Here is a 13,014-nt window from a genome sequence, read left to right as displayed (position 1 = left end):
TGGATATACACCTGACCCATGAACAATGCAGGGGTTAAGGGCACTGATCCTCCAGGCAGTAAAAAAATCTGAGTACAGGGAGTTCCCGTCGTGGCGCAGTGGTTAACAAATCCGACTAGGAACCATGAGGTTGCGGGTTTGGTCCCTGCCCTTGCTCAGTGGGTTAACAATCTGGCATTGCCGTGAGCTGTGGTGCAGGTTGCAGACGCGGCTCGGATCCCGTGTTGCTGTGGCTCTGGCGTAGGCCAGCAGCTATCGCTCCAATTGGACCCTTAGCCTGGGAACCTCCATATGCCGCGGAAGCGGCCCAAAGAAATAGCAAAAAAAAAAAAAAAAAAAAAATCTGAGTACAAAAAACAGTCTACCCTCCATATACGTGGTTTCTCTGTACCTATAGTTCTGCATCCACAGAGTCCAACAACTGCTGAGCTGTGTGGTATCATAGCATGTGCCATTAAAAAAAAAAAAAAAAATCCACATATAAGTGGACCCATACAGTTCAGATTTCCATTACTCAAGAGTCAATTATATTTAGAAAAAGAATACGTTCACTGTATGTAAAGAAAAGTAATGTTATAAGTGGTATTTTTAGAAGCACATAAAATAATTGTGACCAAAGGACCAAAGGAGAAGATATAAGAAGGTAGTTCTATTTTGGTCTTTTTGGTCTTTTTGCCTCTTCTAGGGCCGCTTCCCATGGCAAATGGAGGTTCCCAGGCTGGGGGGTCCAACCAGAGCTGTCGTTGCCAGCCTACACCACAGCCACAGCAACGTGGGATCCAAGCTGTGTCTGCGACCTACACCAGAGGTCAAGGCAGCGCTGGATCCTTAACCCACTGAGAAACGCCAGGGATCGAACCCGCTACCTCATGGTTCCCAGTCGGATTCGTTAGCCACTGTGCCACGACGGGAGCTCCAGAAGGTAGCTCTATTAAGTGACACTGAATATCAATTTCAAGCTACTAAACAGTGTACAAGAAGGAACTTGGTAATTAGATACTGGTTTGAAGAAGCTTTATCTAACAGCAGTGTCAGGAGGTAAGGTAAATATCCAGGAGTGCTAGAAGCTAAGGTATAAAATCCAGAAGACATGGAGAAGAAAAACAAATTCTGAATTTGCGAACCAATAGAAAATGGGGAAATAAACATAAACAATGAACACAGTGTTTTATTATTACTTATCTGAGAATGGGGCCACCATAGGAACATGGAAGTCAAGTGTGGGTAAGAATCTGACAAATTTGGCTGTGGAATCTGTATTAAATAGAACAGTACAACACACTAGTAAAAATATCCAGTAAGAACCCTGGAACATCTGGAACTCCAGTAAAAGGTCAGGCTACAGAAGCACCTTTGTGAGGCAGTAATTTAAGCCATGGGAGTAAGTGGAGAAAATTGAGAAAGAGGAAAAAGTCAAGGACTCAACTTTGGTGACAGTTATGATTTTTAACGGAAAGACTGAAGAAAAATCCAGAAAGAATACAGAGACGGAATCATCAAGAAGAGGTGGAGATCTGTCTCCTTTGCTGTAGTGGGATCTTATGAAACAGACTATTTTAAGAAGATTTGTGGGCCAAATTTTTGAAAAGCTGTAGAGACATCAAAGAGAAAGGTGACTGACTAACAGACCTCACTGGATGTCACAATCAAGAAATGCTACCAAATTGGGTTGCGAGGATCGCTGTACAACTATAAATGTAATAAAATTCACTGAGTAATGGAAAAAGAAAGAGGTAACTGTTCATCTCTGAGCACATACATTTACTAATGTGTTTGGAGAAGGTGATGATGCTCAGGGCGTTGAAAGAGTAGGACTTAACGCAGGTTAAGGATTCAGCATTGAAAATGCAGGAATTTAGGTTGCTGCTATCTTGTGAATTTGATCCCTGGCCCAGGAAGTTCCACAAGCCATGGGCAGGGACAAAAAGAGAGAGAGAAAAAAAGGAAGAGTAGTTATAGAAAAGGAGAGGTAGTAACTGAATGCCTATCTGCGTTTAGCAATAAACTTATCGGTATGTTGTTTTTTAGGACAACCGTTATATTTAAGTTTATAGTTATATCTAGAGTAATTCTCTATTATTCAATTGAAATGGCTTGGACGACAGGTGAGGTAGATTGAGTTGCAAGAGGAAAGGAAGAAAAATATTTAGCAAAGACATTTGAAGGCGTGTAGCCAAAGACTGGGGATCTAGATATTTTTCAGTAAAGAAGCCGTTCAGCACAATTGAGAATGCACATTTTAAAGAGTGACTACCTTCTAGCTTAGAAGTTGAAATAAAGTCCATGATGTCAATGTCATAAATTTGATCCTCATGTTGGACAGTTTGCTTTGTACATAGAAACATCCTATTTTATAACCAGAGAGCTGGACCAGGGGTTGACTCCAAGCCACACCTGCGGCACCCCAGATCCTTTAACCCAATGTGCCAGCCTGGAGATTGAACTAGCACCTCCACATTAACCTGAGCAGCTGCAGCAGGATTTTTTTTTTTTTTTTTTTTTTGCTTTTTAGGGCCCCATCTGCCACATATGGAAGTTCCCAGACTAGGGGTCAAATCAGAGCTGCAGCTGCTGGCCACAGCTAAGCAACGCCAGACTGGAGCCATGTCTGTGACCTTTACTGCAGCTCAGAGCAACACTGGATCCTTAGCCCACTGAGTGAGGCCAGAGATCGAACCTGCATCCTCATGGATACTAGTCGGGCTCGTTATCACTACACCACAAAGGGAACTTCCCGCAATCAGATTCTTAACCCACTGCACCACAGCAGGAACTCCAAGAGATGCCACTCTTAATCCGCCATCTTCCAATGCCCAGAGCAATCATTAACTTCATGGCAGTAATAATAAATAAATGGCACATTCTGAACAACTGCTATGTGCTAGTAACAATTATAATGTATGCGAATCATTTCACTGAGCCAAAATATCATCCATGGTAAATAGTTAACAGATTAGAAAATAAAGGTAGAGAAAAAATACTACCTTTTTCAAGTCTGCCCTGTCAGTAATCAGCTGACTCAAACTTTGAACTCAGATCTCCGTGATTCCACTATGCACTTCCAGCTGTGGCCCATGGCTACTCTTCCTCAGAGCAGCCAGCGTGACACGAGGACTCTCCCACTGCTGTGGCAAACACGAAGAATCTAACAGCACGTTTTCCTTGTACAGGATTAGGATCTTCATCTCTTGTACTAAAAAAAGCAGGTTTTATGCCCACCCTCTTCTCAAACTATAAGGTTCCGCAAGTGGCCCAATCCTTTTTAAAGGATTTACCTTTAAAAATCCCTTAAAAATTATTCCCTGGCCAGGCAAGCTACAATAAAAGACATGATGAATGTACTAAGGAAAAAAATTCTCTTCTTAAGTTGACTTTCTAGCTCCAACAGAAATGATTTAGCAAACTCTAAACAGAGCACAGGGACTGACAACACCCACATGTGTCTGCACATGTGTTACTCATACAATATATACAGTGTGCATGGCCAACTGGACCAAATAAGGCTGCAATTCCTTCAAGAAATTCTAGGAAGTCCATAAACTATAAGGATAAAATTGTCTCCAGTGAAATGAATACAACATTCCTGAAGTCACAAGTAGAGAAGGCCCACGACATAATTAAAAACTCATACCGATGTCGGTTTTTTAAAGTTCTTAACAATGTAATGTTTCAGTATTAATTAAATTAACAAAAGTTAATGCCTCATGCTCTTTGCTGGTCACTGGGAATAGGGTATTCCTGAGAAAAAGGAGCCGTGATATTTTAACTTACTGATCTAAATATCTAGCAGGAAAGGAAAGACCTGAGAGTATAAAGTCACACATTTACAACACAGCTGAACTATAGGGATACAAACCAGGTAAGCATCACTAACCTAGTCAGTGATGGGGACAGAGGTTGTTCAGGGACCACCTCACTGAAGAAGTGATATGTGAACTGAGATCTGAGTGATGTCTGGGAATGACCTGGGAAAAGCTAAGAGGAGGCTAAGAAAACAATATTTTTAAAGGCAAGGGGCTGGAGGGAACATAGGCAATTTGAGCATCTGTAACAGATCTGGGGGCTGCAGCTGAGAGAAGGAAAGTGATCTTGGTGCGAAATGATGCCAGAGAGATAAGCAGGAACAAAACCATGCGGGGTCTTGTGGTCCAAGTGAAGAATTCTAGAGTCTTTCTGTGAGCAATGTGAAAATAGCAGAGAGTTGCAAGGACGTCAGATTATTATAAGGAAGTAATCTCACTCGTCTCTGACAGCCCCAGGATCACAAGCATTTCAGACATTTTCCAAATAATATAGGCCATGAATATAACTTACCAATTAATAATTAAAAGTAGAAATTAAGGTGCAATAAAAATAAAAAAGATCTGAAGCTGGAATCTGGGAAAAAAGGTATCCCGAAAACTGCAGTCAGAATGAACAGCATCACTGATTTGTAACTGATATGTCTGTTGTCTAAACTTAGTGGAAAAATTAAGTGCTATTACAATTAAAAATATCAGTGCTGAAGGTGCAGTCAGTATTCCATGAACTGTTTCCATGTGTATTAAACAACTGTGCAAGAAAGGTCTTCAAAAATTCTAGCATCTTTAAATCTCTTTGGTCTTTCAGATTTCAACTGAGCTTCTGCACTATTAACATCTCCCATCACTGTCAGGCTGAAAAGCTTATTATAATTGCCCTGCTTAGTTGAAGGTCTGGGAGCCTCTTCCAGCTTAGTTCGACTATTCTAAATGAGTTCTGACAGATTTTTGACTTGGAGGACCTATCACTTTTTTCACAGCTTTGGAGATTGAGATTTTGATCTGCGATTTACTCTGGGCTTTAGTTATTTTTAGGCTTTGTGTTCTTCAAGCTCACTTATCTTTTATTTTGCTGGGGTCCAGGAAAAGGTTATATTCAGCTTTAGAGGGCTGGGTCTAATTTTCTTTTCTGAAGGACTTTTTTATCTAGAATGAACACAGATTTCCTAATTATGCAAATAAAAATGGCTTCATTTTTGTATTAAAACAAATACATTTTTCTGTGAGGTCTTTTGGTATTTGAAAAAGAAAGGCATTTAAAAACAGGGGAAAGTTGATGTGTGTAATATAAGCATATGGATGATAACAAAAATATAATCATAAATACTAAGATAGTTCAATAGATAGATGTCCAAGTAAACAGAAACGCTTGCTTCCTCCCAGTAAAGCTTCAGGGCCTGAGTATAGAGCCTTTTCTGTATATAATGCTTATTTGTGGGTCATTATATTTCATTACAGATAATATCACTGTTTTGGGGGGATTATTTTAAAAATCACACTACATAGATCATTGGTTGTCAGTTCATCCTCATATCCCCTAAGTCTTAGTATTTACAGACGAGTAAAGAAAACGAGAGGATGAGTTCCAGCTATTAATAAATCTGGAATATCAGCTCACATCTTCTAACCCCTTGTTATAGTTTCCAACACGCTACACTGCTAAAGACTCTCTGTTTCGAAAATGCATTCCCTTCAAATTTAGTAAAAATATTAAGAAAAAATAAAGGGGAAAGTTGAACACCTGAAGACTAATACCCTCAATAGCGGCTTCAGGCTGTTATAAATCATTACTCTCTGTTAGACATCATACTTTGCATTGGAGAATAAGGTCTGTAGAAACCTGATAACATTAGCCAATGCAAATTAGATTATTCCCTTGCTGCTCCAATTTATTAAATGCACAACAGATGACTTCATATTTTCAGTACTGGGAAACGGACTTGTTAGCATTTCTGGCTCAGAGCACATGTATTGTATGTCATCACAAAAAATCATTCAATACCCACTACAAAAGTCCTCAACAGAATCAGAACTGTGTCTAAATCAAGTTCCACGTAATCTCTGTCCCCAGAGATAATGTGGATTCCTAATTTTGAAAAAAATCAAAAGAATAATCACCTGCTCCTCTGGTGTGGTTAAAATCTCCTTTAATGATTTTGCATGATTTTCCATTGCCATTGCAGACACCACAATGATCTTCCCTTGCAAGAGACCCTAATAAACCATCACAGCCAACTTTCTGCAACAAGAGAATGACAGTTTATCATAAAGTGAGGTTTTTCCGTTTTGCTTTTTGAACCACTACTTTAGGTTCAACCATTACAAACTAGACATAACTTGACAAACTAGTACAATATCATTTCCCCGGTACAAACTAACATAGCAACCTCATGTCAAATTATATCATCTGTAAAGTGACTGAAGAGTAAGGTAGTGATAAGAGTATTTTTCTTATATTAGGAATTAAGTGATATCCTAACGCAATTTGTGAAAACACCCAGACAAATGCAATTTAAATAAATCCCTAAGGAAATCACATTTCTGCTAAATATAACATGATTAATCTAGTTCATTTCACTCAACATAGAACAGATATGCCTCGCCGTATGGGTGGCTTCACTTCTAAAGCGGTTGCAGAGCAAATGCTGAGTATTAAATATTAACTTTGTGAAAACCAAACATAAATGTTTACATTCACTGCAGTTCCCGAATAAACTTCTGTCCCATCTTCTCTGGCATCTAACGCATGAATGAGTAAGAACTGCTCACAACCTAAGGCTGCTACAAGATAATATGAATAGAGGGATGGTTAATTTTTATATGTTCCCAGGAGAATTATGGTAATATGAATCTTTGTAGATTAAATCATTGACTCTTTCCTAGTGAAAAATGTTGGTCTCCCACTGATGTTCAGAAAAGATGGTATTTTGCAAAGCCACACCTACTCAAAGGGCACAATTTCATATGTCAGTCATGTCAGAAATAAATGGTAGAATTACACCATGACCCCTCGTCAAGAAGCAGTTGCAAGGGATACTGATGGTACATTATAACAAGCTACTGATGGTACATTATAACAAGCTCCAATGACTTAACTAAATAGTAAAAATATTAAATAAAATAGAAGCAAAACCGGGGTCTTCCTCTGTGACTGGTGTTGGTTGTGTTGGGTGGGGGGAGAAGCCGATTGTAAAATGCAGCTGCAGGGTGACTATTCCGAGAAAGCAAAAACCACATCAGACCTGCATGGCACAGCATCCTTTCCTTTGTCAAGAGGAGGAGGTGGATCAGTGTCAAGAAGTAGACAAAGCAAGGCGTTAGTGGGGGAACACTGATCAGCAAATCAAAGCTGATTCAAGGAGAAATAAAGGAAATGTCTCAAACTACAACAAAGATATGGCAAGAGTTCATGAAACAAGAGCCATGAAAAAAAGTGCTGGGATAAAAGAAAAAAAAATCTCTCCTTCATGTATAAATGAAGAGAAAATTTAGAGTAGAGTTTCAAGTGGTTTAGAAGTGACGGAAAGCATCTTTACTGCTCTATCCCTGGCATCCACCTGTTTCTTGGCAAATACGATAAACCCAATATGCAGTAAGTAGTTACATGACTGACTAAATAAGTACCCAATTGTTTCTTGGCATTTTGCAACCCTTGTAACTGGAATAGTATAAATTTGTAAAATCAAAAAAAAAGAAAAAAAAAAAAAGGCAGGGATAGACATAATGCCATGGCTCAAAATAAGAATCAAAGATTTTATGTTTCACAACTGGTAGCCTCAAGTGGCCATACTTAGGAAGAAATGCTCACCTAACTGCAGATGTTGAGGATGAATGACTTTGAAAAGACAAATGCCATGTAATTGGTGGCAGGTACTTGAAGTACCACCGGCAGGCTGGAGACGGTCAGGTACCGTGATAACACAGAGGAAAGCTTTCTCTGTCCTTTTCCAGGATAGAAATGCCATGCAGCAAATTGAATCGCCAGGACAAAACTTTCCATTTTCAGTTCCCCTCCCGAGTTCACCAAGTTCTGAATTCTACATTCAACTTGCTGTATATTTTACATTCTTGCTGTTTATTCTACATTCAAAAATGCTGTATATTTTATGATAAAACAAAATACTCTAGCCAAACCCTATATACAGAGAGTTGTCAGAAAGAAAAAAAGCAGCATGTTTTTAATTATTTTGGAAGACTGAATGAAGCCTTTTAGTTAAAAAGCCAGAATCCTGAAGTACTCCAATGCTGTCAGAAGTCACCATCCATTTCATAGAACTTTGATAATCATCCTCAGATTCGCATAACACTTCTGGAGAATATTTTTGTGGTAGTTGTTGCTGTTACTTCAAAGTCTAGCTAAGCACACTCAAAGGTTTGGCTTACACAATACTGTTAAGTGAAAAGCATAGCAATTTAGGCTATTGCATTTGGCTTATAGAGATAGGAAAACAATTTCCTTTGAAAAATAAATTCATTTAAGTCATACACTAACCTGAAAGGCTTATATAAAATGATGAAATAAAGATGAAAGTTTTAATTGCACACGGTACAGTTTTAAAAACAAAATATGTATAGGCAAATACTTGTAATGACTTCTTAATAGACAAACGAAAAATTACATTTCAGGTTAGTGCCATAGCCTATTAAAAATAAAGGAAATTAATATGTAATTATAAGTCTGTTTCTTATGCCAATGCTATTGTGTGATTCTGTGCTTTAAACATTAAAGCAAGCTGGCAAAATAAAGAATCTGACAGCTGGGAAAGCACTTAAGTCTCATGTTGTTTCCAAGTTTTTACCCAGAAGTCTATACACTTCTACTGAACCACAGATTGATTCATTCATAGCTTGTAATTGTTTTCATATTTTGGTGCATGTTTGTGTGTGGTCAGGTATGCATTTTATAGGGGAAAAAAACAAAACTTTTTATCCAATTCTCAAAGGAATATATTGCACATAAAAGTCAATGACCACTGGTCTGGCCCTTTCATTTTATAGATTAGTTAATAGATGCATATATATTTAAAGTGATTTCCAGAGACCTCTTGGGGTGCAGTGGGTTAAAGATCTGGCATTGTCACTGCAGGGGCTGGGGTGGTTGTGGTGGCACAGGTTTCATCCCTGGCCCAGGAACTTCCACATGCCTTGAGCTTGGCCAAAAATGTTTTTTAAAAAATTTTAGGAGTTCCTTTTGTGGCTCAGTGGCTTAAGAACCTAACGTAACGTCCATGAGGAAGTGGGTTCAATTCCTGGCCTCGTTCAGTGGGTTACGGACCCCGCGTTGTTGTAGCTATGGCATAGGCTGGCAGCTGCAGCTCGGATTCAACCCCTAGCCCAAGAACTTCCATGTGTCGCAAGTAGGGTCCTTAAAAAAAAAAAAGAAGAAAGAAAAAGAAAAAAATTTAAAAGGTGACTTTCTTAAGAACATAGTTTCTTGGGGGCTGTCCTGGATTCACTGCTGCTCTACTCTTTCATTACTACAGGATGTAGAGATTTCCCTCTCATGCCCAGGAAGTTTACGAGCTAATATTGCTGAGCTATGAGCCCTTTTCAGAAAATGCCCTGCCTAAGGAAAACCATCTCTCCCTTGCTAGGACAGCATGTAGTAGACAATGGGGGTAAAAAGGCTTGGTTTTCTTCCCCGAAATGGGAACAACTTTGAAGAGCCATCCCAGCTTCAATGCTCCCCAGAAGGTCGGCTGAAGTCTTGTCGTCACTGTACCAAGTTCAATTTCTCGCTGTGCCCAGTCCTGCCTCCTTACCTCTCTACATAATGATCGTGAAAATACTTGGCATTAAACTTTCTGCATGTTAATCGTCTGCATGTTAATCATCAAGGGGAGCGAACTTGAGGTAGTGGCAGACCAGTAACCAGCAACTTCTAAGTTTTAGCCCTTGATCTTTCCACCACTCTACTCACGTTCATTTGAATAGAATGTCTACTTTTCTAATGATGAAAATAAAGAAGAAAATGTATACAGTAGATGGACATTATTTTTAGAAAGAAATGGAAGGGCAAATGAAATGGTTAAGCATAAAAAATTAAATACACATTTAAAAATCAGCTGATTCAATAATGTTGAAAATCCTCCCGCAACAAAAAAGCCAAAAAAAAAAAAAAAAAAGGAAAATCCTTTAATATTAAGTGAGAACTAGAACGGATTTTATAGGTTTTTGCCACGTGGCTTGGGCTTGGACACAAAACCTGGAGAACTAAAGTGCTTGAGTTTTTGGTGTGGAATGTTTTGACACAGAATGCCCAGAGCGTCACGATTTTAGACCTGTAATATGTACACTACAGAATCAAAAATCTCAGATTCTTTTAACTAGAAATGGCTATTATAGATTCTATCGTTCGAACCCAGACTTTTCAAAGCTGATCAGACTTGCTGGAGATCACAGCTGAGTCAGGACTCTGGTCCCATCTTTCCACTCCTTGTGCAGAGCTTTGCACCATCCGGTGCAGCTGCTCCAACGGCCCACCAGTCCCCCCTCATCAAGAATATTCTGCCTTTGGGAATGTCTTACCTGACACCTGCCATTCGCACAGATATCGGATCCCTGATTTCCACAAGAAGTCCCGTCCAACACTTTTTCTGAGAGAAGAATAGGCTGTTCTTTTCCAACAGGAGAGCAAAACAGGGCACATGGTTTTTCTACATACAGAGTGGATAAAAAAGAAACAAAAGTTGATCCATAAATATTTATTTTTGTTTCTGTTTTTGTCTTTTTGCCATTTCTAAGGCCGCACCTGTGGCATATGGAGGTTCCCAGGCTAGGGGTCTAATCGGAGCTGTAGCCGCCGGCCTACACCACAGCCACAGCAACGCGGGATCCGAGCCTCGTCTGTGACCTGCACCACAACTCGCAGCAACACCGGATCCTCAACCCATTGAGCAAGGCCAGGGATCGAACCTGCAACCTCATGGTTCCTAGTCGGATTTGTTAACCACTGTGCCACAATGGGAACTCCGATCCATAAATATTTTTATCTCAATCTTTCTTTTTGAGAATAGTTGTGAGTAACAAATATAATCTGATATTAACTGAGTAATAATACTAGAGGGTTATTATGAGTAGTAAATGAGATGATGCCTGGGGAAAAAAAAAGAGATATCCAAAGAATATTCATCTTCTTCTTAAGAATTAAATCCTCAAATTATTTTAAAAAATATCACTTATTCTTTTCTGGCACTAAATCTCTACCACACACAAACCAAACATTCTTCCTGAAAAATATTTTGCCTACTCCCATTTTTGCTCATATCTTTTGGCATGAACTCCTTTTAATTTTAAGCACATATCAGAATTCTGCCTCTTTATGATTTCTTTACCCATGAAGTCTTTCTTGATGTCTCACTTCTAAATTCCAACACACTCATTTCTAATCCTATGCATTTGGTATTTTCTAATTGAAAAATCACTAAAAGGAGAAACTGAGGACATTCTAAGATGAACAATTCTTATAAGATTTTCCATCACGAGGAGTTCCCATTGCGGCTTAGCAGTTAATGAACCTGATGAGGACACGGGTTCGATCCCCGGCCTCACTTAGTGGATTAAGGATCCCATGTTGCCGGGAGCCATGGCGTAGGTCACAGACACGGCTTGGATCCCACACTGCTGTAGCTGTGGCGTAGGCTGGCAGCTCCAGCTCCAGTTGGACCCCTAGCCTGGGAACCTCCATATGCCGTGGGTGTGGCCCTAAAAAGATTAAAAAAAAAAAAAAAAGAATTTCCATTAGGAAAATGTTTAGAAATGCAATACAATCCCATGAGAACATCCACCGGAATGCACAATTGCTGAAGTGCTAGTTAGGACCCAGCCCCCTCTATGGTTTACTCAAAAAGCATGCTGGTGTACATGAAATCTAGGGTGACAACCGTTCTAGGCGAAGAGGTCTTGAATAGCTGGTAGTCATCTTCAGTGCTTTGTTCAGCAATAAGGTAGGAAGGGTTAGAGTTAAAACACTGCTTATTAGGCTCAGTCAAAAAGTGGCAAATATTTTTAAAGCTCTGTTTTTAGTTCTGAGCATCCTGCAGAGGAGCTGTAGTATTTGGTAACACCAGTAGTAGGATTATCCAAATCTGCAACTTCAGAGCCATTTCCAGGCTACATTACTACTCTCCTGGCTTGACACCAGTCAGGCCCTTTACTGTTTATTAAGCTCATAGAAATAGAATGGAAAATAGTTTACAGTCTCTGACACTGATCTTCGCTTATGTCTGCAGGAGAGTTCCACGTATGCTGATGGGATTCTATAAATACCAAATAACAGCCAGAGGCATGGAACAGGGTATCACTTTGCAAAGAGAAGAGACAGTTAAATGAGCCTTCAGAATTGAACATTTCAAACAGTTTTCACATGTGGCTTCTGAATACTGCTCTGAACAATTTTGAGGAGTTGGAACATGGCCTTCCATGTGCATGTTTTTGAAATTTTCCTTTGAGATGCCATTATAAGCCGCAATAAAGCATTTCAGTGTGCTCTCACACCTCAAAGTAGGCTATGTTTATTCAATGACTGCTTACTATGTCCTATCTTTGGACTTAAAAAACAACTGGTATAACTGTAACACTTTAATAGTTATACACACACACACACATATATACACACACACACACATATATATAATACATACATATAGAAAGCTCTTTCTGGAGTTTTCATTGAATAGAAGCGCAAACCAGATATTTGAAAATGTTCAAAGGAGTAAGAAAATTCCATTCACATTCTAAGCAAGACTTGAGATAAAAAAAAATCTTTGTGTTTCTCCTTTTACAACATATTGTCAATTCCTGGTACTCACTTTAGCTTTAGAGATGACATAAACATTTGATCCCAGTCTTCCTTCCTGGAGTATACCCTTGAGACTGTGACATTATAGTGATCCATGTAACATGCCAGTACTTGGCAGGCAATTGCTGTCTTGATTTAAGAGACCAACCCTTTCCAAGATATGCATTAAACATGAATTTCAGCCAAGTTTCAGCACAGAGTATGCAAAATACCTGAATGTTAAAGCCATGCATCTTTTTTTCTCTAAAAATAAGTGCTCACCACTGCCTTGATGCCTTATATTTAATTCTCCTAGTCATAGTTTCATGTATTACATAAGAATGACAGAAAGAGCCACGTGCATGTGAAAAGTATGAAAGACTTGAGATTTAAAAAAGACTTTGTATTTCAATTGCTTCCATACTGCTCTAATAC

General features: G+C 39.2%; 1 protein-coding gene across 1 annotated transcript in view; it reads right to left on the bottom strand.

Moving 5' to 3' along the window:
* The window catches only part of ADAMTS19 (ADAM metallopeptidase with thrombospondin type 1 motif 19), a 267,851-nt gene that overhangs the window by 77,577 nt on the left and 177,260 nt on the right, over positions 1-13,014 (bottom strand). The window contains 2 exon segments of the mRNA XM_021084737.1: positions 5,919-6,039; positions 10,329-10,456. Coding sequence (XP_020940396.1) covers positions 5,919-6,039; positions 10,329-10,456 — 249 coding nt within the window.

The sequence above is a fragment of the Sus scrofa genome, chromosome 2 (genome assembly GCF_000003025.6).
Source record: "Sus scrofa isolate TJ Tabasco breed Duroc chromosome 2, Sscrofa11.1, whole genome shotgun sequence".
Taxonomy (NCBI): Eukaryota; Metazoa; Chordata; class Mammalia; order Artiodactyla; family Suidae; genus Sus; species Sus scrofa.
This window is presented reverse-complemented; position numbering and strand designations above follow the sequence as displayed.